At 38.9% G+C, this 25,201-nt stretch overlaps 1 protein-coding gene across 21 annotated transcripts in view; it reads right to left on the bottom strand.

The window, feature by feature from the left end:
• CAPRIN2 (caprin family member 2) overlaps positions 1-24,857 on the bottom strand; it is a 44,735-nt gene extending 19,878 nt beyond the window's left edge. For 12 of the 21 annotated variants that reach the window (XM_021092109.1, XM_021092102.1, XM_021092113.1 and 9 more), the window contains exons 1-9: positions 24,611-24,857; positions 23,080-23,345; positions 20,924-20,986; positions 11,142-11,228; positions 6,957-7,195; positions 5,271-5,353; positions 3,087-3,254; positions 1,835-1,878; positions 258-935 (exon numbers count right to left, since the gene is read on the bottom strand). In XM_021092109.1, coding sequence (XP_020947768.1) covers positions 258-935; positions 1,835-1,878; positions 3,087-3,254; positions 5,271-5,353; positions 6,957-7,195; positions 11,142-11,228; positions 20,924-20,986; positions 23,080-23,331 — 1,614 coding nt within the window. In that variant the 5' untranslated portion in view covers positions 23,332-23,345; positions 24,611-24,857. Of the gene's footprint in view, positions 1-257; positions 936-1,834; positions 1,879-3,086; positions 3,255-5,270; positions 5,354-6,956; positions 7,196-11,141; positions 11,229-20,923; positions 20,987-23,079; positions 23,346-24,418 lie in introns of those variants that run through there. The other 9 variants (XM_005664010.2, XM_021092108.1, XM_021092115.1 and 6 more) reach the window with 6 other exon arrangements.

Below are 25,201 nucleotides of genomic sequence, written 5' to 3'. Positions count from 1 at the left end.
ATTAAAATTTGAGCATTGAAACAGTATTTTCTAACTGAAAATTTCCTCTCGGATTAGGTGCAAAAGACAGACTAAGTCTGTTTCCAGTTTTCTAAGGAAAACAAATTACACATTAAAGAGTTAAGTGAAATGCTTTAATATATTAATAACATAAGTTTTACTGATTTTTCTCCTAAAGAGAACTTTTAAATTACCGTTATCACAAATCTTTATTTATGCCTATACTGACAGGAACAGACTAATACAAATCAACTCACATCTTTGGGTTCTGTATTGAACTTCCTGGGCAGGAGCTGGTCATTTGGTATGAGGCTTGCTGCAGCTACCCCCCAGGACTTTGGAGAAATCTGTGATTGTGGTGTTAAAGGGTGTTTTTGACTCTCAACATTGTTTTCCCAGGATTTTGGTGTCTCTGACTGTCTTGAATCCTGTTCTTCACACATGGGAGTGGTCCATGACTTGGTAATGTCCTGTTCACTCTGCAGGGAAGGTGTCCAAGACTTTGGAGTTTGCTTCTTTGGATCCTGATCTTTCTGCAGCTGAACTGGCCAAGGTTTTGGTGTCTCCTGCTTCTTCGGTTCCTCTTGAATATATCCTACTTTGGACTTAGGAGTTTCTTGTTTCCACTGGCTAGGAGTTGGCTTGGTTTTGGAGATGTCCTGCTTCTTCTGCTCCTCCTGCAGAGTGGACCTGAGTTTTGGAATCTCTTGTTTCCTCTGTTCTAAGGAAACTGCAGGCTTTGATACCTCCTGGTGCTTAACAGAAGACTCCCAGGACTTGAAGGATTCCTGTTTCTTCTCCTGACCATCTGGTTCAGTAAGCATATCCCAACATTTGGGGAGATTTGGTTTTCTAGCATAATCTGTTTCCCAAGATTGCTCTTCACCTTGTTTGCTTGAATAATCTACTTCTGTCATGTAGCGTCTGTTAAGAAACTAGACCAGAGAAAAAACTGTACTCAAATCACAAAGTCTATAAAAGACCTTGAGGGTAATACTGAACTCTACTAATATTCCTCTGTCCACTGGTCTGAGCCACTGGCTAACAGGAAACTTCTATCCTTATTCTACTTGAAGACTATCCTGCTTTTTCGTCAATTCTTTCCCCTTGATTAACGGAAATACAAACTTTGATACTTCAAAAGCACCAATCTATATTTGACTCACCTAAGACTAGTAAGCAGTGCACATGGTGGTACCACATTGGCTTGATTGGGGCTCTTTTATCAGGGTTATTCTGCCTCTGCCAGCCTTAGGACCACTCCACCCACCTGATTCCTCTGTTAAGGCAGAGGATAGTTCAACTACACAAAGTTATACCCTTTAACCTGAAGTCTTATGTTTCCTGAATTACCAGCCTTTCCTTATTTCCATTATATAGCAATCATATTGTGATTTTGCTTCTTTCATTCTTTTCTGCTTCCATGAATTCCAATGTCGTTTCAGAAAGAGAACAAATACCCTCATCTATTTCCAATGTGAATAAATTCAAGACAGAGCAAAATCCCACCCATCTTTAAATTCTAATATAGAGGCCAAAACCAACAACAACATCTAACAAGCAATTATTGTGTGCTAGGCCAAATTGTAAGTAATTTAGAATTTAAGTTAACTCCTTTAATCCTCACAATAACCATATGAGACAGGCATTATTATTACACCCATTTTAATGTAGGAAGATAAGAGACACAGCTGGGCTAGATATCTTGCCCAAGGTTATTGAGCTAATAAGCTGCAGAGTCAGGATTCTAGCTCCAGAGCCTCAGGTCCTAGGCACAAAATGATATAAAAGTCTCAAAAACCAAAATTGACTGAAAGCTCTTTCAGTACCTTACCTCTTGTGGTTGTATCTCTGGCTGTGCAAGTTCCAAAAGAGACTCTGAGAAGATAAAAGGAATATTAAATAAATAAGTAAACTAAAGTTTTTAGACTGATTACACTATAATTCATTCTAGCCACAAATTTCAGAGGAGCAATAGAAAAATAGTGCAATTAAGTATATTCATGGCAGAAGTAATTCTCACTGTTGGGTGTTGGTCAAAACCATGTGGTCTGAAGCTAGAAGCTCTCCTTATATAAGACATTTTTCTAAAGTCAAGTTGCAGTAAAAACTGTTTTCTGATTGAAAATAAGACTATCGGAGTCCCTTTGTGCCTCTGCAGCTTAAGAACCCGACATAGCACCCATGAGGACGCGAGTTCAATCCCTAGCCTCGCCTAGTGGGTTAAGGATCAGGCATTGCTACAAGCTGCAGCCTAGGTCACAGATGTGGCTCAGATCATGTGTGGCTGTGGCTGTGGTGTAGGCCAGCAGCTGTGGCTCCAATTTGACCCCCGGTCTGGGAACTTCCATACACCACAGGAAGAAATATTTGAAAAGAAATACTTGTAACTTGCTAGTGGTTACCAGAATGCTGCCTAAATTACCTCCTTAGAAGTGATACTTTTTAAATAAATCCAGCCTTAACAATAAATAGCAAAAGTGCCATTTACTCAAAATATTTCTTCCCAAGAAAAGTGGAATTTTGAAAAATATGGAGTTCCCTTGTGGCAAGGGTTAAGGATCCAGTGTGGTCACTGTTGTTGTTCAGTGACACTGTGGCTCAGTTTGATCATTAGCCAGGGAACTTCAGCATGCTAAGGGTGAGGCAAAAAAGAAAAAATTATACATATGTATATCCTTTTACTGATTTTAGCAATTTTTTTTCCAATGTTAACCTCAGGTTATTTACATTCTTGTTCTGCTATAGTATGGGACTCTATTATAACTTATGTTTCAAACAATTTTAAATGGAATTATCCTAATAGTTTAACAGAGACTCATTCAAATTCTACAAATGCCTCATTTTAACAGTATACTCTTTTGTAACAAAGTGTAACCTAATTTTTTATTAAGGTTCACTCTGCAAATCACAGCAGTAAACCCTTGAGATGTTTCCTAAACCTAGGCTTACCCTGGGGCAAGTAAAGATTTCCATGCATGTAGAAAATAAAATTAAACTAAAGCAGTCATTTTACAATAATCTGACTCATTTTTAAGTGTTAAAAAATGAAACCACTATAAAGAAATTCAGAGATGACAACAAACCTGACTCTTTGACAGATTCAGTCTTCAATGATTGTTTTTTCTTCTCTGATTTTATTAGCATTTCTTCCTCCAATGATACCTCTTTTTCCTTAGCAGTTTTTGGAACTGGGATACTTTCAAAATAGCCTGAGTTCAGCAATTTAGACAGTAGATCTTTCATGTGTTTGTCTAAGAAAGAGTGATTAAGACTTAGTTATCACATAACCTAATAGTTTTTGGAAAATTATTTGGAAAAGAAATCCTAATATAATTTTATCCTACATGTAGTACATCCTTATAATACTTTACATTGGGGGTATTCAAAGAACTGGTTATACCATGAAAAAAAAAATACACAGTTCATCTCTACATCATAATGAATCAATAGAAATTTTAAAAATCAGAATCCCAAAATTTAGCAAGTCACTTAAGTTTCTCTGGGCCTCCATTTAGACCACTTGAAAAATGACTAAACATCAGAGAATCCAATCAAAGAATCTCATACAATACAAAAGCACACATCTATTCCCTGAGCTGGGAGAAAAGTCACTTCTCCCATCTGCCCCCAAGACAACAGAACTAACAATTAGTCTATCTTCCCTAAGTACTTAAAGTAAAACGACATAGCTTCTGAAACATAACCTTTAGAAAAACCTAGCTTGGACAATCTCTAAAGAATTTTTATAGTACAAAATTCTATGATTAAGATTTTACTCTTTAGTTACGCTGTATTTCACTCTTAGCACATCACCAAAAAATCTTAAAATGATGTTAAAGTTGCTTCAACATAAATAGATCTAAAGTCTATTTCATTCTTAATATCCACTAAAAACATAATTCCCAAATTAATCAAAGTTCTCATACTTGATTTGGGCCTATTATTCTTCTCGTAGGAAGATGATGACAATACTATGATTTTTTTTAAATCGGCTTTGAGATATAATTTACAAACAACAAAATTCACATTTTAAGTGTACAGTTTTAACAGATGCAACAGTCATGTTTCTTCCACCATAACCATGATATAGAACATTTTCATTAACTCAAAAAGTTCCCCTATGCCCCCTTAGTAATCAATTTCCTCCCCCTACTCTCTGGCAACCACTGACTTGCTATCACTCTAGTTATCTTTTTTCTAGAACTTCATATAAATGGAATCATACAATATGAACTCTTTTTTTCTGGCTTCTTTCAGAATAATTATAATTAACTTGGCATAATTATTTTGAGATTCATACACACTGTTGCAGTATCAATAGATCATTCCTTTTTTATTGCTGAGTAGATTCCATTATCTGGATTATATCACATTTTATCAATTATCAGTTGATGTACATTGGGCTGCATTCAGTTTGGAGCTATTATGAATAAACTGGTATAAACATTCATGTACAAGTACTTATGTGAACGTATGTTTTCAATTTTCCTGAGTACTAGAAGTATAATTGCTTGGTTGTACAGTAAGTGTACACTTAATTTTATAAAAATTAAACTAGTATTTAGTTTCCAAAGTATTTGTATCATTTTTCATTCTAACCAAGAAATAAATTTCTGTGATTTAAACTTGAAAGGACTTAGAAATTTTGAGATAATTATTCACACTTAAATATCTTTAAAGAGGAAGCAATCACTAGTAACAAAAATGTTTACAGCTTCCAGAGAGTTTTCATTATCCTAAGCTAGTACACAAAACTACGTATTTCATTGTCCAGCCATTTGTACTTGGTCATTTGGCCAAAGCCTATTTAGAAAGCAAAAGGACTCTTTCTCTCCAGATCATTTCCAGACCAACAGACAACAATGTGTCAATAGACTCTGTAGCCAAACCATGCCTATTTTCTAAAGCAGATATGATATATAAGCCTTGACATTAATAATGTGTGGACTTAAGATTCTTAAACAGAATAGGTACTGTAATATGGAATAAACACTCCAAAATGATCAAGCACTAGTCCATAGCTCTTGTCCCCAAATCATAATGACTTGCCACTTCAAAACTCTCCCTAGGTTCCATTTTAGTAAGCACAATTATATAATAGCTGCTTTTAACAGAACTAAACAAGATGTCATTCTCCCAATGAATCTGGTATTGTCAGACATGTAAGTTCTGATGGACTGACACAGTTTCAGCCCTCAATATCATACTAAACTCCTAGACATAAAGTTTAGTATTTACTGCATAAGTCCAGAGTAGAGAAAACTCACATGTCGTTCCTACCACTGCTTTCTCACTACCTTCCAAAAGGTCCCAAAAGTACAAGGATGACTGCTCCATCTGGTCTTCAACACTGACAAGGAAAAGCAGCAGCAGAACAAAGTGGCTTTAGAGGTACATATATTTATATATGGAGCAGTACAATTTATACAATATAATCCATCAACAGTTAAGACAGTCAATGTTAATTTTGTGGCTTTTTTTTAAACTCTTTGGAAATGAAAAATTGAAATTTTATAAAAAATGACTAAATGTCCACTTATGGATCTCAAATGTATGCATTTTTTTCTTTAAAACATCTAAAATAAAGATTTTTACCAAGCACAACTATTAAAGAATAGACCAAAATGACTTTAAAGCAATCAATGTAGTATCATTCATTATCAAGCATATGTCCTAGATAAAAGAAGAGTGGAATGGAAATATTAAGAGCCACATTTGACTTTAAAGAGAGCAGCTCATTTTTCAAATTATATTTCACATATTAAAGTAAGCTACATTCCTTGGATCTACCAAAGTGAAGCAGGAGAAGGAAGCAATCAAATAGGTAATGATGATGGAATGGACTATGGGAATGGGAATAAATAAATATGTGGCCATATAGGTAATTAAGAGTATCTGATTTCTTTCTGAACTGATAGGACTAACTTCAAATGACAAGTGAAATCTAACTCTGCTTTTGCATGGCTAACAGATACAATATTGAAACAACCTTCATATAATAAGCCAAAAGCATAGAGCTGTGCTCATTAGCTAGTTTACTCAATCTAAACAAAAACAGCAAATGAATAGCTAGAGGAGAAAAAAACTGGGTTGCCTTAATTTGCTGGTTTTATATTTTAAATTATCAGATGTGTTTCTTATTATTTTTTCACAGTATAAGAACACCAAATAATTCTCACTTTGACAGTTTAATGATACTGGCCAAGTTAAACTTTATTTACCTCCATTTAAGTACAGCAGTGGTACATAAGGAGGCAAAGACTCTCAGGTAAAAGAGCCTGAGATGGGAGTTTCCTTCACGGCTCAGTGGTTAAGGAACCCAACTAGGATCCATGAGGACCCCAGCCTCACTCAGCAGGTTAAGGATCTGGCCTTGCCGTGAGCTGTGGTATAGGTCGAAGACATAGCTGGGATCTGGCGCTGCTGCTGTGGTGTAGGCTGGCGGCTATAGCTACAGCTCCGATTCGACCCCTATCCTGGGAAACTCCACATGCCATGGGTACAGCCCTAAAATAGCAAAAAAAAAAAAAAGAAAAAAAAAAGAAAAAACCCTGAGATGATTACCAAAAAAACTTGAAGAAGAAACAAAATTAGCACGGTGGTTAATACCTGAATAAGGTTAAAACTTGATCAGACATTGTTTTTAAAATCCATATTACAATAACAAAGCAGATCGTTCAAATTTACTTTCCTTCTAGACAGTCATCCACTTTGAGTCTGGGTAGGCCAATGTTTCCAATGATGAATCAAATTAATGCCTTCTTAGTTAATTACATGTATATTAATAAATATCTATAACCACATACACATATGTATATTGTGTGTGTGGGTATATACATACATGTATATATACAGTTATATATATGCACACACACACACATATATGTAACTAAAGAGCTAGCTAAAGTGTTATGTGTCCGTCCTATTTCAGGAAAATGTTTTCATTAACTTACCTCAGACTTTCATTTCTTTCAGGACAGGTCAGTTTTGAAAATTTAATGAGGTAGTCAAGTTCTTTTAAAGGCAAATACACTGCACCATTCAAGCCCCCTTTGAAGTCTTTCTGCACATGTTCCTGTGTCAAGTTCTGTAATACATACTGAACTTGAAGTATAGTGCGAAGCTTTTTCTTCTCAGCCTCAAGTTTTAGCATGTGCTCCCTTCTCTGGGCTTTCTTCTGCGCTTTAAGTAGCTGTTAAAACAAAGCTAATTAAGGCTGACAACTCTCCACAACCCTATATTAGCAACCCATTAGTCTACAAAATTTTAATCCCAAAAGTTGAGATTAGATGATAAATCTCAAATATGTAACACTGACTGTGAAACTGACAGTCACTTAACCCCCTGCTTGGTTTTTGACCCAAGTAAATCACTGAGTAATAAGCTGGTCTGTCTCAGCTAACTGAAGCAGAAGAGTACAAATATCTGACCCCCAATTCCTATCACCATGATGAGAAGCAAAGTCCCTAACACTATGGTCCCTTTTAAACCCAAGGTTTTGCTTTCCCACATTATGTGTATCAAGCCTTTTTAGGCTATATTAAGAAAATGCTTCCATTTAGGATTTCGTTTTGTTTTAAATCTCATGTTCCAGAGGTCAAATATTTAAACTAAAATGGTTAATTTTCAACAAACCAAAGATGATTGGCTAAAGTATAAGGAATTGAAAACTAAACAGAAATAAAATATCTTACAAATATAATGCCAAAAAAGCCACAGTCAACAGTTTTTTAAAGTGAAATTAAAAGATATTCATAATAATTTGCCCATCTGTATGGAGCTTTATCTTCCAATATTTAGCTAACAAAACATACGTGGAAAATTACTGGAATTTAAGTTTTTCCTCAAATAAATGTATGTTTGTGTAGACTGAGTAGTCCTAAGTCTGTCTTAAAGCTCATAACTATAATACTAAAGTCTGATATAATACCTGGGTCCCAAAAGTGGCTTCTCCTTTATAAAATACCAATAATAAAAAGTACCATCTGCTTCCACTGAGAAACCTAAAAGGCCTTTTCTGCCCATAGTTATTTTCCCGTTTGTAATATTTCTATCCTATTAGATATTTTTCAAGGTATGAAGATTAAGAGAACAAAAAAAAATTTAAAAGAAGACTTTTCCTATAGATGAGTTAAAGTACTCTGATACAGCATCAATATTTAAAACTCTACAAAAGAGATGTTCATTCTCCTATTTGATTCAGATGGGAGGAGGGGACCTCAAGAAAAAGATTCATTATGGCGTCATTAATTTCTTTCTACAGGGTATGAAAGCAACTTAATGTGACTTGTGCTTCTACGAGAGGCAAGGGACAATGGGTAAAGATTTGAGACTGAGAGATGAACTGGTTGGGGGTTATGTGGGCAAGGATATTTTCTTCAGGACACACACCAGTAACACTTACCAAACTCAGTTTGTGCTTGAGAAGAGGAAAGTTGGGAAAGGTGGCAATTCTAGCTCTCCAGGACATCGGATTCTCCTGGACATAGTTTCATGATGGAGGAGGGAAAGGCACTTGGTGCTGAGGACATCTTTGGGACTATACCACACGATTACCTCAGACCTCTCTTTAGCCACCTCCCAGGTTGGATTCAGGGTGGACATGGGCCCAGCCCACCCTGAACTTCCCCTATCAAAGGATGCATTAGATTAAATGCTTATCTTTTTGTTTAGCTGCATCCCCTTAGGCTTCAGCTCCATGATGACAGGACTATATCTCTGTTGTTCACTAGTATATCACTGGTACCCAGCACTGTCTGACACATGACAGGCTCCAAGAAATTTATCCATTCAATCAAGTATCAAGTAAGAATTATGCTGACTCCTAGGTCATAATCAGATGTCACAAAAACCATTGACAGCAGACTATTTCTCCCTATTGATATGGAAACTAAGAAGACAGTTGCTTTCTCTTCTTCCAACTGAGGATTGGTTTAGAAAGAAGAACATTTGAAACAAACTTCTATCAACCAATAGTATTGAATCATAAAATTTATTTTCTGAACTATGACTAAAAATGATAAATCCCCACCAAAGGGCAAAAGTCTTATCATGAAGATAAAGAAGATGTGGTGGGCTGAACAGAAAGACTTTCAACTTTAGTTTGAAGGTAAAGAAGACAATGTTACACAAACTCAAAACAAGCTATCATAGAAGAGGCCTGGCAAAAGAAAGACTTTAGTAAAAAAGAGCCCCCAAATTACTAGGCTTGAAGATACTTTGCTATAAAAATAGTGAACCTACATAGGTGCCTGGTACATGGATGAGGTTTTAAAAAAAGATTTAAAAAGAAGAAAAGAACATCATATATTGAAAAAAATGACTGAATGGAAAACTAAAATTTGATAGGGTAACTCTGAGAAAAGAGAATTAATAGAATTTTTAAGTATTATAGAAGGATACTTGAAACTTCCAAGCAAATGGTAGATTTGAAAGATTTTTTTTATAGGGAGTTCCCATCATGGCACAGTAGAAACAAATCCAACTAGGAACCATGAGGTTGCAGGTTCAATCCCTGGCCCTGCTCAATGGGTTAAGGATCTGGCATTGCCATGAGCTGTGGTGTAGGTCACAGATGCAGCTCAAATCTGAAGTTGCCACAGCTGTAGGGTAGGCTGGCAGCTGTAGCTCCAATTCAACCCCTAGCCTGGGAACCCCCATATGCCATGGGTAAAAGCAAAAACAAAAAGAAAAAAAGAAAGATGTTTTTATAGTACAATGGACCAATACTAAATAACTTAACAGATGGGGGGAGGGGGAGTGAATCAATCACACAAGAATAAAAAAAAAATTTTTAAAAAGACTTAGAAATATTAAATCTAAGAGTTCCCATTGTCACTCAGCAGAAACAAACCTGACTAGGATTCCTGAGGATGCAAGTTCAATCCCTGGCCTTGATCAGTATGTTAAGTATCCAGTGTTGCCATGAGCTATGGTCTAGGTCACAGATGCAGCTCGGACCCGCAGCTGCAGTAGCTGCAGCTCTGATTTGACCCCTAGCCTGAGAACTTCCATATGCTGTGGGTGTGGCCCTGAAAAAGAAAAAAAGAAAAAAAAAAAAAACCCGCAAAAGAAGTATTAAATCTAAAATAGCCTAGAAATATTTAGTAACTTTAGTAATAGAAAGTGTTAACATTAAGTAATGAATATGTGAACATGAGTTACAGTGTCCTGTGGGTAACAAAAAGAGCTAATATCATCTTAGACTTGCATTAACAGAATTCCCATAAAAGAGAAGGTGGTTATATCTATACTAGGCTATTTTAAATTTCACACTACCTTTTAAAAGTTAATTAAATCAGACATCCAGAAGTGAGCAACCCAGAACTACATTATAAGGGTTAAGATGGTAGATGTCTTCAGCCTAAGAAAGATGTTTTGGGCTCTGTTTTTTTGGTTTTGTTGTTGTTGTTGATGATGCCAGAGAAATAGAGAATTTTAATTTACCGTATAAGATAGTATCCAAAAAAGTAGAAAAGACTATTTTTTGAAGCATGTGCCCTATCCCAGAAATAAATTTACCAAAATATTTCAATTGTTAGAACATGATCTTTAAAAGGGCCATCTATTTAATACTAAGATTCTAAAACAATGAAGAACACATCATATTAATTACTGATTAAATATGCAGGAGATAAAAGGGTGAATTGCCAACACACAGAATCTAATAAGCAGTGAGACCAGACTTGAATTAAATTTAACATAAACTATAAGTTTTCCTGGTAATAAGTGTCATGATCTTAAGAAGAAGAGTCTACCAATTATGCTTCTTATTATGTTAAATAATGCTAAACCTACAAGTCTATATTAAACTTCAAGCCTATATCCTGAAATATCTTTAATAAATGCTATGTCAAAGTAGTTTTTCCCCCTTCTCAATGATTTCTATAATTTCACAGTGAAATAATACCCATTAGATTACTAATACTTTATTCACAATGTCTCATATCCACATAACATATGCATTGAGACTCTAGAAATCTGAAACACAAGTTCTTCAGTAGCAATCCCATCTCCCTCAATAAAATATTAGCAGCAGTTGGATGAATGATAACCAAATACCATTATCAGACAATGACATTTTTCTTCAAAATCAGTGGTTTAATTGGCTTTAGGAAAAGCAAAGAAAACATACTCACATCTTGGCTCAGTCCAGAAAAGGTTTTCTGAAGTTCCTTGGCAAATTCTAAATTATGTAGCACTTCTTCATATTTCTCAACTGCTTCCTACCAAATAGGATGAGAAAATATCAATTCTGTGAACTTCTAAATACAAATATGTCTAAATAAGTAGTCATTAAATATGAGATTTAAGACTTTAGGAACTAGCCATTTACTATACATATTCAAAAAAGTAAGGAGAAAGTATTTAGTAGTTACATAAAGTTAAATTTAAAAATTCAGGCATTCCCATTGTGGCTCAGTGGTACCGAATCTGACTAGTATCCATGAGGACGAGGGTTCGATCCCTGACTTTGTGCAGTGGGTTAAAGATCCAGGAGTTCCCGTCGTGGCGCAGTGGTTAACGAATCTGACTAGGAACCATGAGGTTGCAGGTTCGATACCTGGCCTTGCTCAGTGGATTAACGATCCGGCATTGCCGTGAGCTGTGGTGTAGGTTGCAGATGCGGCTCGGATCCCACTTTGCTGTGGCTCTGGCACAGGCCAGTGGCTACAGCTCCGATTGGACCCCTAGCCTGGGAACCTCCATATGCCGCGGGAGCAGCCCAAGAAATAGCAAAAAGACAAAAAAAAAAAAAAAAAAAAAAAAAAAAGATCCAGCATTGTTTGTGGTGAGCTATGATGTAGGTAGCAGATGTGGCTCCAATCTGGCATTACTGTGGTTGTGGCATAGGCCAGCAGCCACAGCTCCAATCTGACACCTAGACTGGGAACTTCCACATGCTGTGGGTATAGTGCTAAAAAGACCAAAAAAAAAATTCAATTTTCTATACTAGAAATCTGAATAATAATTATTATTATAATTATTAAGCTGTGTCCATATCTATAAAGTCAAAAGTCAGGGAGGCCTGAGCACCGAGCCAGTAGGATCCCTCTGTCATTATTCATTCACTATACAAATATATTACACAAATAGTACAGTAAGGATCACACAGATGAAAGCAACCTCAATAAATTTATACTATGATAGAAAAGACTTGTTGGAGTTCCCACTGTGGCACAATGGGATCAGCGGCATCTTGGGCATCTGAGTTGCAGGTTCAATCCCCAGCCGAGCATGGTGGGTTAAGGATCCAGCATTGCTACAGCTGTGGTTTAGGTCACAACTGTGTCTTGGATCTGATTGTTGACCTAGGAACTCCACATGTCTCGGGGCAGCCAAAAAAAAAAAAAAGACTTATAAATAATTACCTATAACAGACAAATTAAGTATTATAACGGAAATACTGTGAACTTAAAGAAGCAAAATTTTTTGAGATTTTACAGATGAACAAAGCTGATCATTAGAGAAAGGGTAGTTTTTTTATGGGACTTTAACTTAAACCTATATGAAAGGACAAAAGGCCAGTCAGTATGAAACAGAACAAGGTGGGGAACTTGTCCAACCAGATAAAGACATATTATAAAGCTTGCATAATTAAAAATAGTATAATATTCTATTTCTAGGTAGTTATCCAAAAGAAATGAGAACATATGCTCACATGAAGACTTGTCAGAAACTTATATAACAGCATTATTCATTATAGTCCCAAAGAAAAACAATCCAAATATCCAGTAACTGTTAAATGGATAAACAAAGGAATTCTAGTTAGCAATAAAAAGAAATGATTTTTTTTTTTTTAATTTTTTTTTTTTTTTTTTTTTGTCTTTTTGTTGTTGTTGTTGCTATTTCTTGGGCCGCTCCCGCGGCATATGGAGGTTCCCAGGCTAGGGGTTGAATCGGAGCTGTAGCCACCGACCTACGCCAGAGCCACAGCAACGCGGGATCCCAGCCGCGTCTGCAACCTACACCACAGCTCACGGCAACGCCGGATCGTTAACCCACTGAGCAAGGGCAGGGACCGAACCCGCAACCTCATGGTTCCTAGTCGGATTCGTTAACCACTGCGCCACGACGGGAACTCCAGAAATGATTATTGATACATGCTGTAACATGGATGAACCTCAAAAACATAAGAACAAAGTCTAAGAAGCCAGATGCAAGACCTTTTTACAAAATCTCCAGGAAAAAAAAAAAATTTATAGACATAGAAAGCAAATAAGGGCACAAAAAGGTATTTGAAGGGGTTATGGAAATGATATAAAACTGGACTGTGGCGTTCCAGTTGTGGCTCAGCGTTAACAAACCCAACTAACATCCATGGAGACACGGGTTTGATCCCTGGCCTCGATCAGTGGGTTAAGTATCCAGCATTGCCGTGAGCTGTGGTGTATGTTGCAGACGTGGCTTGGATCCTGCGTTGCTGTGGCTCTGGTGTAGGCCGGTGGCTACAGCTCGGATTGGACCCCAGCCTGGGAACCTCCATATGCTGTGGGTGGGGCCCTAGAAAGACAAAAAGACCAAATAAATAAATAATACTGGATTGTCATTATAGTTATAACTCTACAAATTTACTATAAATTATTGAATTGCACATTTAGAATAGGTTAATGTTACATTTGTGATACCTCAATAAAGCTATTTTTAAAATAATCTGATATAATCTAAGTCTTTATAAAGGTATAGAGCAATAGAAACATGTGTACTACCTGTCTTAGCATAAACTGGTACAAGAATTTTGGAAAACAATTTGGCATTTTTACTATGAAGTTAACTACGGGCAAACTACATAGCCCAATGATAGGTATATACCCTGAAAAAATCTTACACCTGTATCTCAATAATATATATAAGACTGATCAAATTAGAACACCAAAAAATAATAGCAACTCAAACATCCATCTACTTACAGACTACTACCGAGTAAAGAAAAGCAAAAGAAATACAGTAACTTGCATCAATATAAAAATCCTAAACATAATGAGTGAAAAGGGTAAACTGCAGAAAATACAGTATAATGTTTATTATAAAAATTCAAAAAAGCAATTTGAAAAAAAAAATTCAAAAAAGCAACCCTAACAGATACAAGGACAATAAATAAGTTCTACTAAAACAAAAGGAAGAAAATAAAGGGGGTAAAATTCAGGATCAGGTTATAGGAAAGAGAGAGTTCTGGAAATGAGCTTCAATTATATTGATAATACACTATTTGGATTGAGTGGTGGGTTCCAACACTCACTTTATTACGCATTATAACTTCTACGTGATATTTTGTTTGGACTACGTATTCCACATAAAAGGGTAGAGAGGCCCCCCAACTATAGAACGAAGAATGCACAGATAACAACCATAGTACACAGTCCTCAAAGGGATATAAAGCTAGAAAGGAATATCCCTTCTTATCTACTCCCAAATGTTAAGTATTAACTTTGACTCAAGAAAAGCAGTATCAAAGGGGAATTACCTCAACTTCTCACTATCAAATGTGGATGCATCCTTTCTTTCTCCCTTTCTCTATACGGTGTTAGAAATATCCTTCTACCTGTGCCCTGGATCCTAATCAATTCTGCCTTCATAGGAAACCTTTTTTTTTTTTTTTTGGCCTTTTTAGGGCCAAACCCTCAGCACATGGAAGTTCCCAGGCTTGGGGTCTAATCAGAGATAAAGCTGCTGGCCTACACCACAGCTCACAGCAACACCAGATCCTTAACCCACTGAGTGAGGCCAGGGATCAAACCAGCAACCTCAGGGTTCCTAGTCAGATTCGTTTTCGCTGCGCCACAACAGGAACTCCACATAGGAAATCTTAATTCCATGATTCCTTCTTTAGCGTCTTGAGCTTCTTCCTCTCTGCTGATGCTTAAACCAACATTTAACAAGTTCAAGTCTCCCTGAGCCCAAATAAGAAAAATAAAAAGTAACTTTCTGGCACCACCTCCTTCCAGTCTCAGACAAATTTCAAAAATATCTACATCGTCTCCATTTCCTTTCAGCCCTTATCAACCTGAACTGTTTCCACCATTCCACTAACACTGTCCCCACCATTCCACTAGAACTGTCCTGGCTAAAATCAGCAATGTCAATCCCTTCCTTTAAAACTATGGACCTTTTTATGGAGTTCCCGTCATGGCTCAGCGGTTAACGAATCCGACTAGGAACCATGAGGTTGTGGGTTCGGTCCCTGGCCTTGCTCAGTGGGTTAAGGATCCGGCGTTGCCATGAGCTGTGGTGTAGGTTGCAGACGCGGCTGGGATCCCGAGTTGCTGCGGCTCTGGCGTAGGCCGTTGGCTACAGCTCCGACTGGACCCCTAGCCTGGGAACTTCCATATACCGTGGGAGTGGCCCAAGAAATGGCAAAAAGACAAAAATAAATAAATAAGTAAATAAACCTATGGACCTTTTATAGCTCTCACTTAGATTAACATCTCAGAAGACTAACATAAAGGCATCCTTCTGCTCTAAAAACATCTCCCGATTTTTTATAACACTAAATTTCCATTTTTCTCCCATTTCTCCATATTTTTATTTACCAGCAATTTTTCCATTAATTTTTCTCAGCTCAGTTTTAAGCACTTATAAAATAAAGAAAATAGGACCCACATCACAGAAATGTCATACAATTTAAATAATTTCATATTTATAAATTATTCAGAATGATGCCTGGCCCTAAAGTAAATTCACTATAAATATTTTTAGCAATTATTATCCAAACATGAAATATTAGAGTTCCTTAGCATTCTGTCCTTGGCTTCTTTTCTGCTTTCTTTTTCTTTTTTTTTTTTTTTTTTTTTTGCCTTCTCTAGGGCCGCTCCTGTGGCATATGGAGGTTCCCAGGCTAGGGGTCGAATCAGAGCTGTAGCCACCAGCCTACACCAGAGCCACAGCAACACGGGATCCCAGCCGCGTCTGCAACCTACACCACAGCTCATGGCAATGCCAGATCCTTAACCCACTGAGCAAGGGCAGGAACCGAACCCGCAACCTCCTGGTTCCTAGTCGGATTCATTAACCACTGTACCATGACGGGAACTCCTCTTTTCTGCTTTCTGTACTCTCACCCAAGATAGTCTCATCTTTTCTCATGGCTTCAACTAGCAGTCATACAGGTGATACATTTGAAGACTACACTTCTTTATGCTCCAGACCTTTTCTTAAATACTTATTAGATATCTCAGTCCTTAATGTTTCACAGGCACATTAAAATCAATGGTCCAAAATTGAGTTCTTTATCCTATCCTCCCAACACATTCTTCTTGCCCAGTGTTTCAAAGCCCAACAAATGGTTTTGCCATCCGTCCACCTGTTCAAGCCAAAAGCCTGGAAACCACTCCTGGCTCTTCTCTCTATTCCTACATAATTACAAAGCTATGTTGATTTTACCCCTCAAATCCAGCTATTATGCTCAAAACCCCTCTGCCACTTTCTGGGTGCCAGTTCCCAAGAGCTCTGACCTAGACTACAGCTGTAGGAGCTCACTTGAGTCTCAGTTCTCTATTTCAAATCCAGATCTGAATCAAAATAAAGTTACAAATGGGACTCTAAAAAACTTATTAAGATATTTTTCTTACTACTAAAGGAGAAATCTAGGTTTATGTAGCAATCTTAGCAAAAGCTTAGAAATCTATAGCTTAGTCTCAACAGGTTACCTAAGAGTGACTACTAAAAGAGGTTACAGTGACTATGCGGATGAAATGATCATGCAGATCACAGTATTACAAATATCTGTTGGGTGAAAGAAGAAACACAAACCGAGTGATAAAATTTCTAATCAACAATACTGAAAACAGTACCAAATCAAATCTATAGTACACAGCAAAAGCAGTGTTTGAAGGAATAGTCACAGCTTTAAATATTTATCGGGGGGGGGGGAGAAACAATTAAGCAGTCAGCTTAAAATTAGAAAATGCAGTAAATAAACCAAAGGAGAGCAGAAAGATAAAAGGAGTAAAAGAGAAAAAAATAGGGAGTTTCCACTGTGCTGCAGCGGAAATTAATCCGACTACTATCCACGAGGACCCAGGTTTGATCCCTGGCCTCATTCAGTGGGTTAAGGATCTGGTGCTGCTGTGAGTTATGGTGTAGGTCTCAGACACAGCTCAGATCCCACATTTCTGAGGCATAGGTCAGAACTGTAGCTCTGATTTGACCCTTAGCCTGGGAACTTCCATATGCCACAAATACGGCTCTAAAAAGCCAAAAAGAAAAAAAGAGAGAGAGAGAGAAATAAACTTGTTATGAATAATTATTTTGCCCCAATCTTTGAAAATATATATTTTTTCTTTTTGGCCTCCCCATGGCATATGGAGTCCCAGGGCAGTGATCAAATCTGAGTCGGAGCTGCAACCTATGCCACAGCTGCCACAATGCTGAATCCTTAACCCAGTGGGCTGGACCAGGTGTCAAACCCATATCCCTGCCACTGCAGAAACACCATCGATCCTGTTGCACCACAGCAGGAACTCCTGCAAATAACTTTTTAAAACTGGATGATAAGTAGCTTAAAGGGAAAGTTCTGAAAAGTTCACTCCAAAAGAATAACCAAATCAATTTCCAAAGAAAAAAAAATGAGAATATTTTCAATGAACTCCCACCCAAAAAAGAACCAGGCTTGGTTTCAGAGAATTTTTTTTTTTGCTTTTTAAGATGGCACCTACGTTACATGGAAGTTCCCAGGCTAGGGGTCAAATCAGAGCTTCAGCTGCCGGCCTACACCACACCCACAGCAACCAAAGATCCAAACATCTGTGACCTACACCACAGCCCATGGCAAACCAAGATCCTTAACCCACTGAGCAGGGCCCGGGATCAAACCCGAATCTTCATGGATACTAGCCGGGTTTATTACCGCTGAGCCACAATGGGAACTCCCAGTTTCAGAGAACATCTCAACCAAACTTTAAAGTATTATGGAAACACTGACAATGTATTTAAAAAGGATGAATAAGTAGAGCACAGAGGATTTTTAGGGCAGTGAAACTATTCTGTACGTTACTCTAACAGGGATACATGCCATTATACATTTCTCAAAACTGACAGAATGTAGAACACAACGAGTTGAATCCTAATGTAAGCTACGGACTTTGATGATGATGTGTCAATGTAGGTTCAATTGTAATAATGAAGTACTTTGTTAAGGAATGTTGACAGTGCATGAGTAGGCTCAGGAAGTATACTGGAACTTTCTCTACTTTCTGCTCAATTTCACTGTGAACCTAAAACTGCTCCAAAAACAAGGTATATTTAAAAAAAAAAAAAAAAAAAAAAAAAAAAAAAGGAGCAAAAATAAAGGCCAAAAAGTATCTTTATCAAGCTAAGTTGGAGAAGAGTATTTGTTTACACAGGCTTAAAGAAAACTCTGGACAGATACAAAGGAATTTATTAGAATCATAATACTAAGAACTTAGAGGAAGGACAAGGTAGAAGAAAAACTACCCTTTTTAAAATTTCCTAATTTCTAAACTATGTGAATTATTCCAACTTCAAAAACTAAACTTAGAGCTTTTTAATTAAGTACTATACAACTGACATCAGTGCTCTGAGGGATCAGATTACAGACTTTTTTCTTCACGTTCATTTGCATTTTCTAAATTTCTACCTTAAGCATATATTGCTTATTATATAAGATGTTATTTCCCAAAAGTATCACTAACTATATAATCATGTCTAAAAACTCAATATTCAATCATTTTATATTTAGTAAATCTATTATGTAATAACTATTTAAATGTTATGAACTATTCTAAGTACTAGAAATGAATAAACAAAATCTCTACTTTAGTGGAATGTAGAGACAAAACTTTACAGTTTGTCAGAGAAGTGCTTCTATTACGAAAACTGAAGCAAGGAAGGAGTTATGAGTGTGAACGGGGGAATAGTGGTATGGTATTGTCAGGACATGCCTTACTGAGACGACCTTCAAATAAAAAGCTGAAAGAGGTTGGGAACTGAACCATTTAGACATCTAGGAAAAAAGCATCCCAGGCAGTAGGAACAGAACATGCAAAAGCCCTGAAGTAGAAGCGTGCCTGGGATGTCTGAGGACCACTAAAAAGGCCAGTGTTGCTGAGATGAAGATGGCAAGAGAGAGAAGTCTAGGAAGTGCAATGAAGATGTAAAAGGAAGCAGGGAGCTTATTTTGTAAGGCCTTATAGGACACTCTGCCGCTGTGATGGAAATCAATGGGGACTCTTGAGCAAAGAAATGACCACCTGACTTGTATTTGAACATGATTACTGAGGCTACTAAGTTGAGAATCGACGTGAGGAGAGAGAGCAGAAATAGAAAAACCTGTGAGGAGGCCGTTACAGTAATGCAGATGAAAGGTGATATGGCTAGGACCAGGAAAGCAGAAACAGAATTTATGAGAAATGATCAGTTTCTGGATTTATTTTGAAGGCAGAACTGACAAGGCTTGCCAGTAGGCCAGATATGAACTATGAGAAGAAAAATGAGATATTCTCTAAGGTTATGGGCAACTCTATCCTTCTAGGTCATCAAACCATCAACTGGCACAGCAAAGATTAGAGGAAAAGGTTTTGGGGTGCAGAGTGAAATAAGAGTTTGCCAAAGGCAACTGGCCCTAGGAATTAGAGTTCAAAGGACTGATCTGTTGGCAATATAAATTTGGCATCTGTCAGGATATTACTCAAGAAATCAAAGTTAGTACTATAGAAGCAACATGTAGTTGTGAAGGCACTAATGACATACTGAGATTTAAGTTTGCTTAGCTGGAGCTCTGAAATATAGCAGGTCATCAACATTTCTTAGAGAGCTACTGTGAGAACCATCAACCTCTCCACTTCCATCCCCTGTATTTCCCCAAAGTCAAAAACACTACTATAACAGAACACTTCTTCCAAGAATATTTACAAAAAGTAAAGTTTCTTCACTTTTAAAGTTACTGAACATACCATGACTACTTAAAAACAAAGCCATATTAAAACTACCGGATATCCAGCAAAGTCCTTTCACCAGCTCTCTGACCACATCGTTCTTGGAGCTCACACAATTCAAATCTGTGCCTCAGCAAAATTGTAATTTACTACATCACAAAAATTCTAGGTCAGTGAGGAAGAGCCAGTATGGGAGGCGAAAAGTCCTTGAATGCCAGTATCTATGATATACAGTGAAGAATATTAGCTAAGAAAAGATAAAAGACAAGAGATCTACAAGCTAGATCAAATAGCTTTTAGATTGTGTCCCTTCTTAGGTAGGAGATATGATCGGGTCAAAATGGAAAATATCAACAAAAAAAATTTTTTTTTAATTTCCGTACTGCAGAAACTCTCCCCTTCACCATATTAAATAAAATGTGCAATTACCAGGTAATTCCAGGGCAAGGTAAACAATATTTTTAAAGGCTGTAAATGGTAAATATTTATAGTAAGATTTTTTTTTTAAAAGGCCAGATATATCTCTGACAGATAACCATGCCTCTTAACAAGGACTATGGTAATCCGGGATAGAAAAAAACAGGGAGAAACCATCAAAGGAATTAAGGGGAAGCAACCTAGCAAAAATCAAGGCAAGCTGTAGTAAATACTCTTTTACATTTTAGAGCAGAGTGATGTTGGGTTTGGAATACACCAGTTAACAGTAGGAATCTAGATTATTCCCCAATCTTCTTTAGTCCCCTCTGGTGAAAATTTAATTTAAATCCATATGATGGCGCTTAGTGAGAGTCTACATTTTCACTCTTATTGAACAATGCACAGTGCCATCCATACCATCTACAAGAATAAAAGAAGTAAGATCAAAGCTATGAGATCTAATAGGTGAAGACAAAGTCCTTTGAAAAATTCAGCGGATTCTCACTCTTCTTTTTTAGCCTATCAAATCTTTGGTCTCCCCTAAATTCATCTAGAGTTTTATTACGAAAAGGAAACCGGCAAGTGTGACCAAAAGATCATAAATCACTTACCAACTGGTCTGGATTAAGTTGCTCTCCATTTTTCAGGCGATCCTTATAATCTTCCAGTTTGAGCTACAAAAGAGAAACTAGTATTTACTATAGTCTGATATGACATTCCATAACAATTTCATTGTAAAAATACCAGACCATTTCTGATGAAAACAAAATTCTTGAAGCTATCAGCAATCGTAGATGAGTTCCAATCAGGGAAAAAAATACTGCACACAATCAACATTAGTCTGCAATTACAAAAGCAGAAATAAAACCCTTCTCTCTCTCTCCTTTTTTTTTTTTTTTTTTTTTTGCTGCGCCCGTGGCATGCACAAGTTCCCAGGCCAGGGATTAAATCTGTGCCACAGCAGTAACAACGCCAGATCCTTAACCCATTGAGCCATCAAGGAACTTTGTAAAACCCTCTTCTCTTAATGGCCCCTATTTATAATTAGACCACTTGACATACAGGGATTTAACTAATTAATGTGCTCCTAACCAAGCAGTGCTCAATCAGGGGCAACATCTGCAGATATTTCTAGTTATCACAATTCTGGGGATGGGAGGGAGGCAGAGGGTGCTACTAGTATCTTGTGGGTAGAGGCCAAAGATGCTGATGAAAATCCCACAATGCACAGGACAGCCCCCCCCCCACAACAAGGAATTACCCAGCACAAAATGTCAGTAGTGCTGAGGCTGAAAAATCCTGCTCTAATCTCATGCTTAAACTGTTACCTGTTGAATTATGTAGGCGTCTCTCCATAGGAAACTTCCTAATGTAAGTACAGAAATGTAAAAGAATTAAGGTAGCCTCGACTTGAAGCTAGAAATATAGAATTATAAGCTAGAAATCTAGAATTATAGTAGCCTTGAGTTTAAGCTATTTTTCATACAAAATTTGATATAAATAAATGACAAATAAACTGCATTTATTGTCCATAATGACATGACTTTATATGATATTCTAAAAGCAATGTTTAGGCTTCTTCCATATTGGCTTTATAGCTTTAAAATGCTTTCCCAGAAGTTTGAAACAAAACTGTGAGTAAGGACAAAATTGTTACTCAAAATTAAAAAAGTAACATAGTTAAGCTGAAGAGTATAATTATACATGTACATGTAGTTCCTCCACCTGGGGGAAGACATTAACGGGTCTCCATCAATAGGTCCAGCTCTGACTAGTTTCCCACAGTGGCAGGAAATTTGTGCTGACCCAGGCACATTCACCTTATCACACTTGTGATCAACTGCATGCATTCAAAAGACAACTGGTGAGAGCCAGGGCTACAGAGAAGCTACTAGTAACTGTCCTTTATTCACCATCTTCCTAGTGTGTGTGTTGGGGTGGGGGGTGGGAGGGAGAAAAAGAAAGAGAGTCAACCAGACTCTTAAAAAATCTCTTTACCCTCCTCCATTAAAAGCAACTTTCCTAAGGTTTAACTAGATCTTGGTATAAAAATATCTAAGAGTTCCTAGGTCCAGGCAATTAGTAACTCACCTCACTATCACAAGCAAAAGACAATCATGACACGACAAAGCAATGTGCAGTACTGTTTCACAGGCTACATGACTCAGGAAATGAGGAATGATGTGGACCTTTACATCAGCATTTACTGTAACGTCAGGCTAGTTATAACCCTGACTATCTTTACAAGGCTCTCTACAATGCTTTCACCTACCAATCTTAAACAATCACCTAGCAACACAAAAATCAGTGCTAAGCCATGTTCTGGCTCTACCATCCTTAAAGCTTCCAATGACTGCAGCAGCTATACTGCAATATCAACTGCTGCAGAAAGTCACAAGGAAAACAAGCTAAAAAAAATCAGGCTATTACTCATCTATGAAAAGAAACATTAATACCACACTCAAGGAATTAATCCAACCTAAAGTAGCTAGCTCTTCAAGTATTTCAACAGTAGCATGCATAATTTCACTGTGAAGAATATTTTTATTCGGGTATCCTGTCAAGCCAAACAGAAAGAGTTTAATAATGTCCACTATTAGCTTACTCGTATGTTTTCAGCCAGTTAAATCTCAAGGTTACTTAAATTTGGGGGAAAGAAATCTTTAGAAAGGAATACCCATGCGTCCTGATAGAAAGCAAAAATGTCAGTTCCTTAATCCTTATTTAAAGTGATGAATATACAGGCTGGGAGGAAAAAAAAAGTTACCTTCTTTTTCTCGATGTTTCTGATTTTGTGTTTAAGGCATATGAGTCCATTATCAATATATGTCTCATATGCCTGGGAAGGAGAGGCAGCAGAACTGAGAGTAGACTGCAAGGGGCTCACGGCCCTCTGGCTGTCCCCATGCTGACTGTGGTTCACTTGGGTCTTGGATGACTTCATGTTCCCCTCTTTCCCTTCCTCTAAATGGCCTGAAGGTGACTGGTAACCAAAAGGAGATGAAGAGAGTTGCACCATTGAAACAGATGAGGCTGAAGGAGGGAAAGGGGAAAAAAAAGTTAAGGATAAAAGTAAATTAGGTCTAGAGGCTTTAAATTCCCCTGAAAAGTCCAGACCCACGCCGTCAAAATTCTCTTCCACAGAAGTGAGCTCAAAACCCAATGATGCGTTAGATACCGTACTTCCATTTCACAGTCTTGGAAGCAATTAGTTCCAAGCACTGGCGCCTTTACCTAGGCAAAAATCTACAACATGGGGGATGGTTCCAGAAATTCAATTTCCCACATAGGGAGGAAGAGCAGCTATTATCAAGGAATGGCTTCAGAACTGAGGGCAATCCACATTCTGAGTAATTTCTATGGTCAAATGATGACACACACAAAATAAGCTTTCCCCATTGGGACAAGGCAGCCATTCCAACCCCTTTACATTACCTCTCACCACCAGCCCCAACTCTAATCACTAACAACGACATTTAAAAGAAAATCCCGAACACACAATTCTTTTACAGCTCTCATTCACTAAGACAAACTTCTTGAGCAAGAATGCTAACTTCCCTGTGATTGTTCTGGGGCCTACTAGGCAAGGTACTCTATCAAGCTGCGAGCGCCCCAAGTTGGTGCTCCGTTTTGTGGAGACTAACCCAGAACCACTCACACCTAAAAGGTTTCAGGGCTCATCCCAGGGAGCTTTACACTGCCCCGGTCTGTGGCCCTCACACCCCCTCCACCCCTGCACGTCGGAGCTATGGCCCCCACTCCCCTTGAGTAGCATCCCCAAAGCAAGGGCATAACAGGCCCCACGCGGACGCCGCGGACCCCAAACCCCGCAAGGCCCGCGCGAGAGGCGTCTCTACGGGGCTGGCACTCGGCGGCCCGAAGACAGCGACCCCCCGCCCTCCCCAGAGTCCTCGGGACGCCGAAGCACCCGGCCGGGGCCACTTCTGCAGGTGCCTCCTGCAGGAAAACGCACAGGCCACCTGCCTCCCAGGGCCCCGCCCCGAGGATGCCAAGCAGCCCAGCACCTCACGGCGTCGGCCGCCCAACTCTGCCCACCCTCGCCGGCCCCCACCACGCCGACTCAGGCCGCCGCAGCACGGCTTCACCTCCGCAGGCCGCAGAGGCCACTGCCGCCGCCGCTGCCGCAGCCCGGGCCCGCCTTCGAAAGCCGGCGGGAGCCAGGAGAGCTGCGGAGGTGGACCGGCGCCACCCCGCACTCGCGTCTCCTCCTCCCGTCTCCTTCCTCTCCCCTCCCAGTCCCCGCAGGCGGCGTCAGCGGCGCCGGGCACCCCGCCGACCTCGCCGCTCTAGCCCAGGTCCGCCCTCAACGCCGCGCAGCTTATATAGGCGCGCACCCCAACCGCGCGCGCGCGCAGCCTCTGGCCGCCGCCGCCTCCTCCTTCCGGAGCCCCGGCCCGGCAGCCGCGGGCCTCCGCCCGGGGGACGTTTGCACCAGGCCCAGCTGCTGCGGGAAGTCGGTCGCGAGAGGGCGCGTTCTCCTCGCGATTGCGCAGATTGCGGGGCACCAGGTGGGCCCGCTGAGTATGGGAGAGCCCGCCGGCCGCAGTCCCGGCAGCGTGCCCGACCTTGCTGATTGCATCCAGTAGCAACTGGATGTGCGACCTTGAACAGGTGATTTGGATTCCTCAGAAAGCGCCGCGAGCCCTTTGTGGACTTGCCGGTTAAACCGAGCTTGAGCCTCTGGTGGTTTCGGTAGGCACTCTTAAAATGCAGGGGTGCCATTGTCCCCCAGACTCCATCCTTCACGGTAGGATGGAGAAAGTCGCCGTTTCCTCAGAAAGAACTCGGCGTATAAGAACAGAATGTTCCAAACCATCATTGCTGTAAAAATGGAGTGGGTGACTCTGCAACCTTCAGTAATAATTGTT

The sequence above is a fragment of the Sus scrofa genome, chromosome 5, assembly GCF_000003025.6.
Source record: "Sus scrofa isolate TJ Tabasco breed Duroc chromosome 5, Sscrofa11.1, whole genome shotgun sequence".
Taxonomy (NCBI): Eukaryota; Metazoa; Chordata; class Mammalia; order Artiodactyla; family Suidae; genus Sus; species Sus scrofa.
This window is presented reverse-complemented; position numbering and strand designations above follow the sequence as displayed.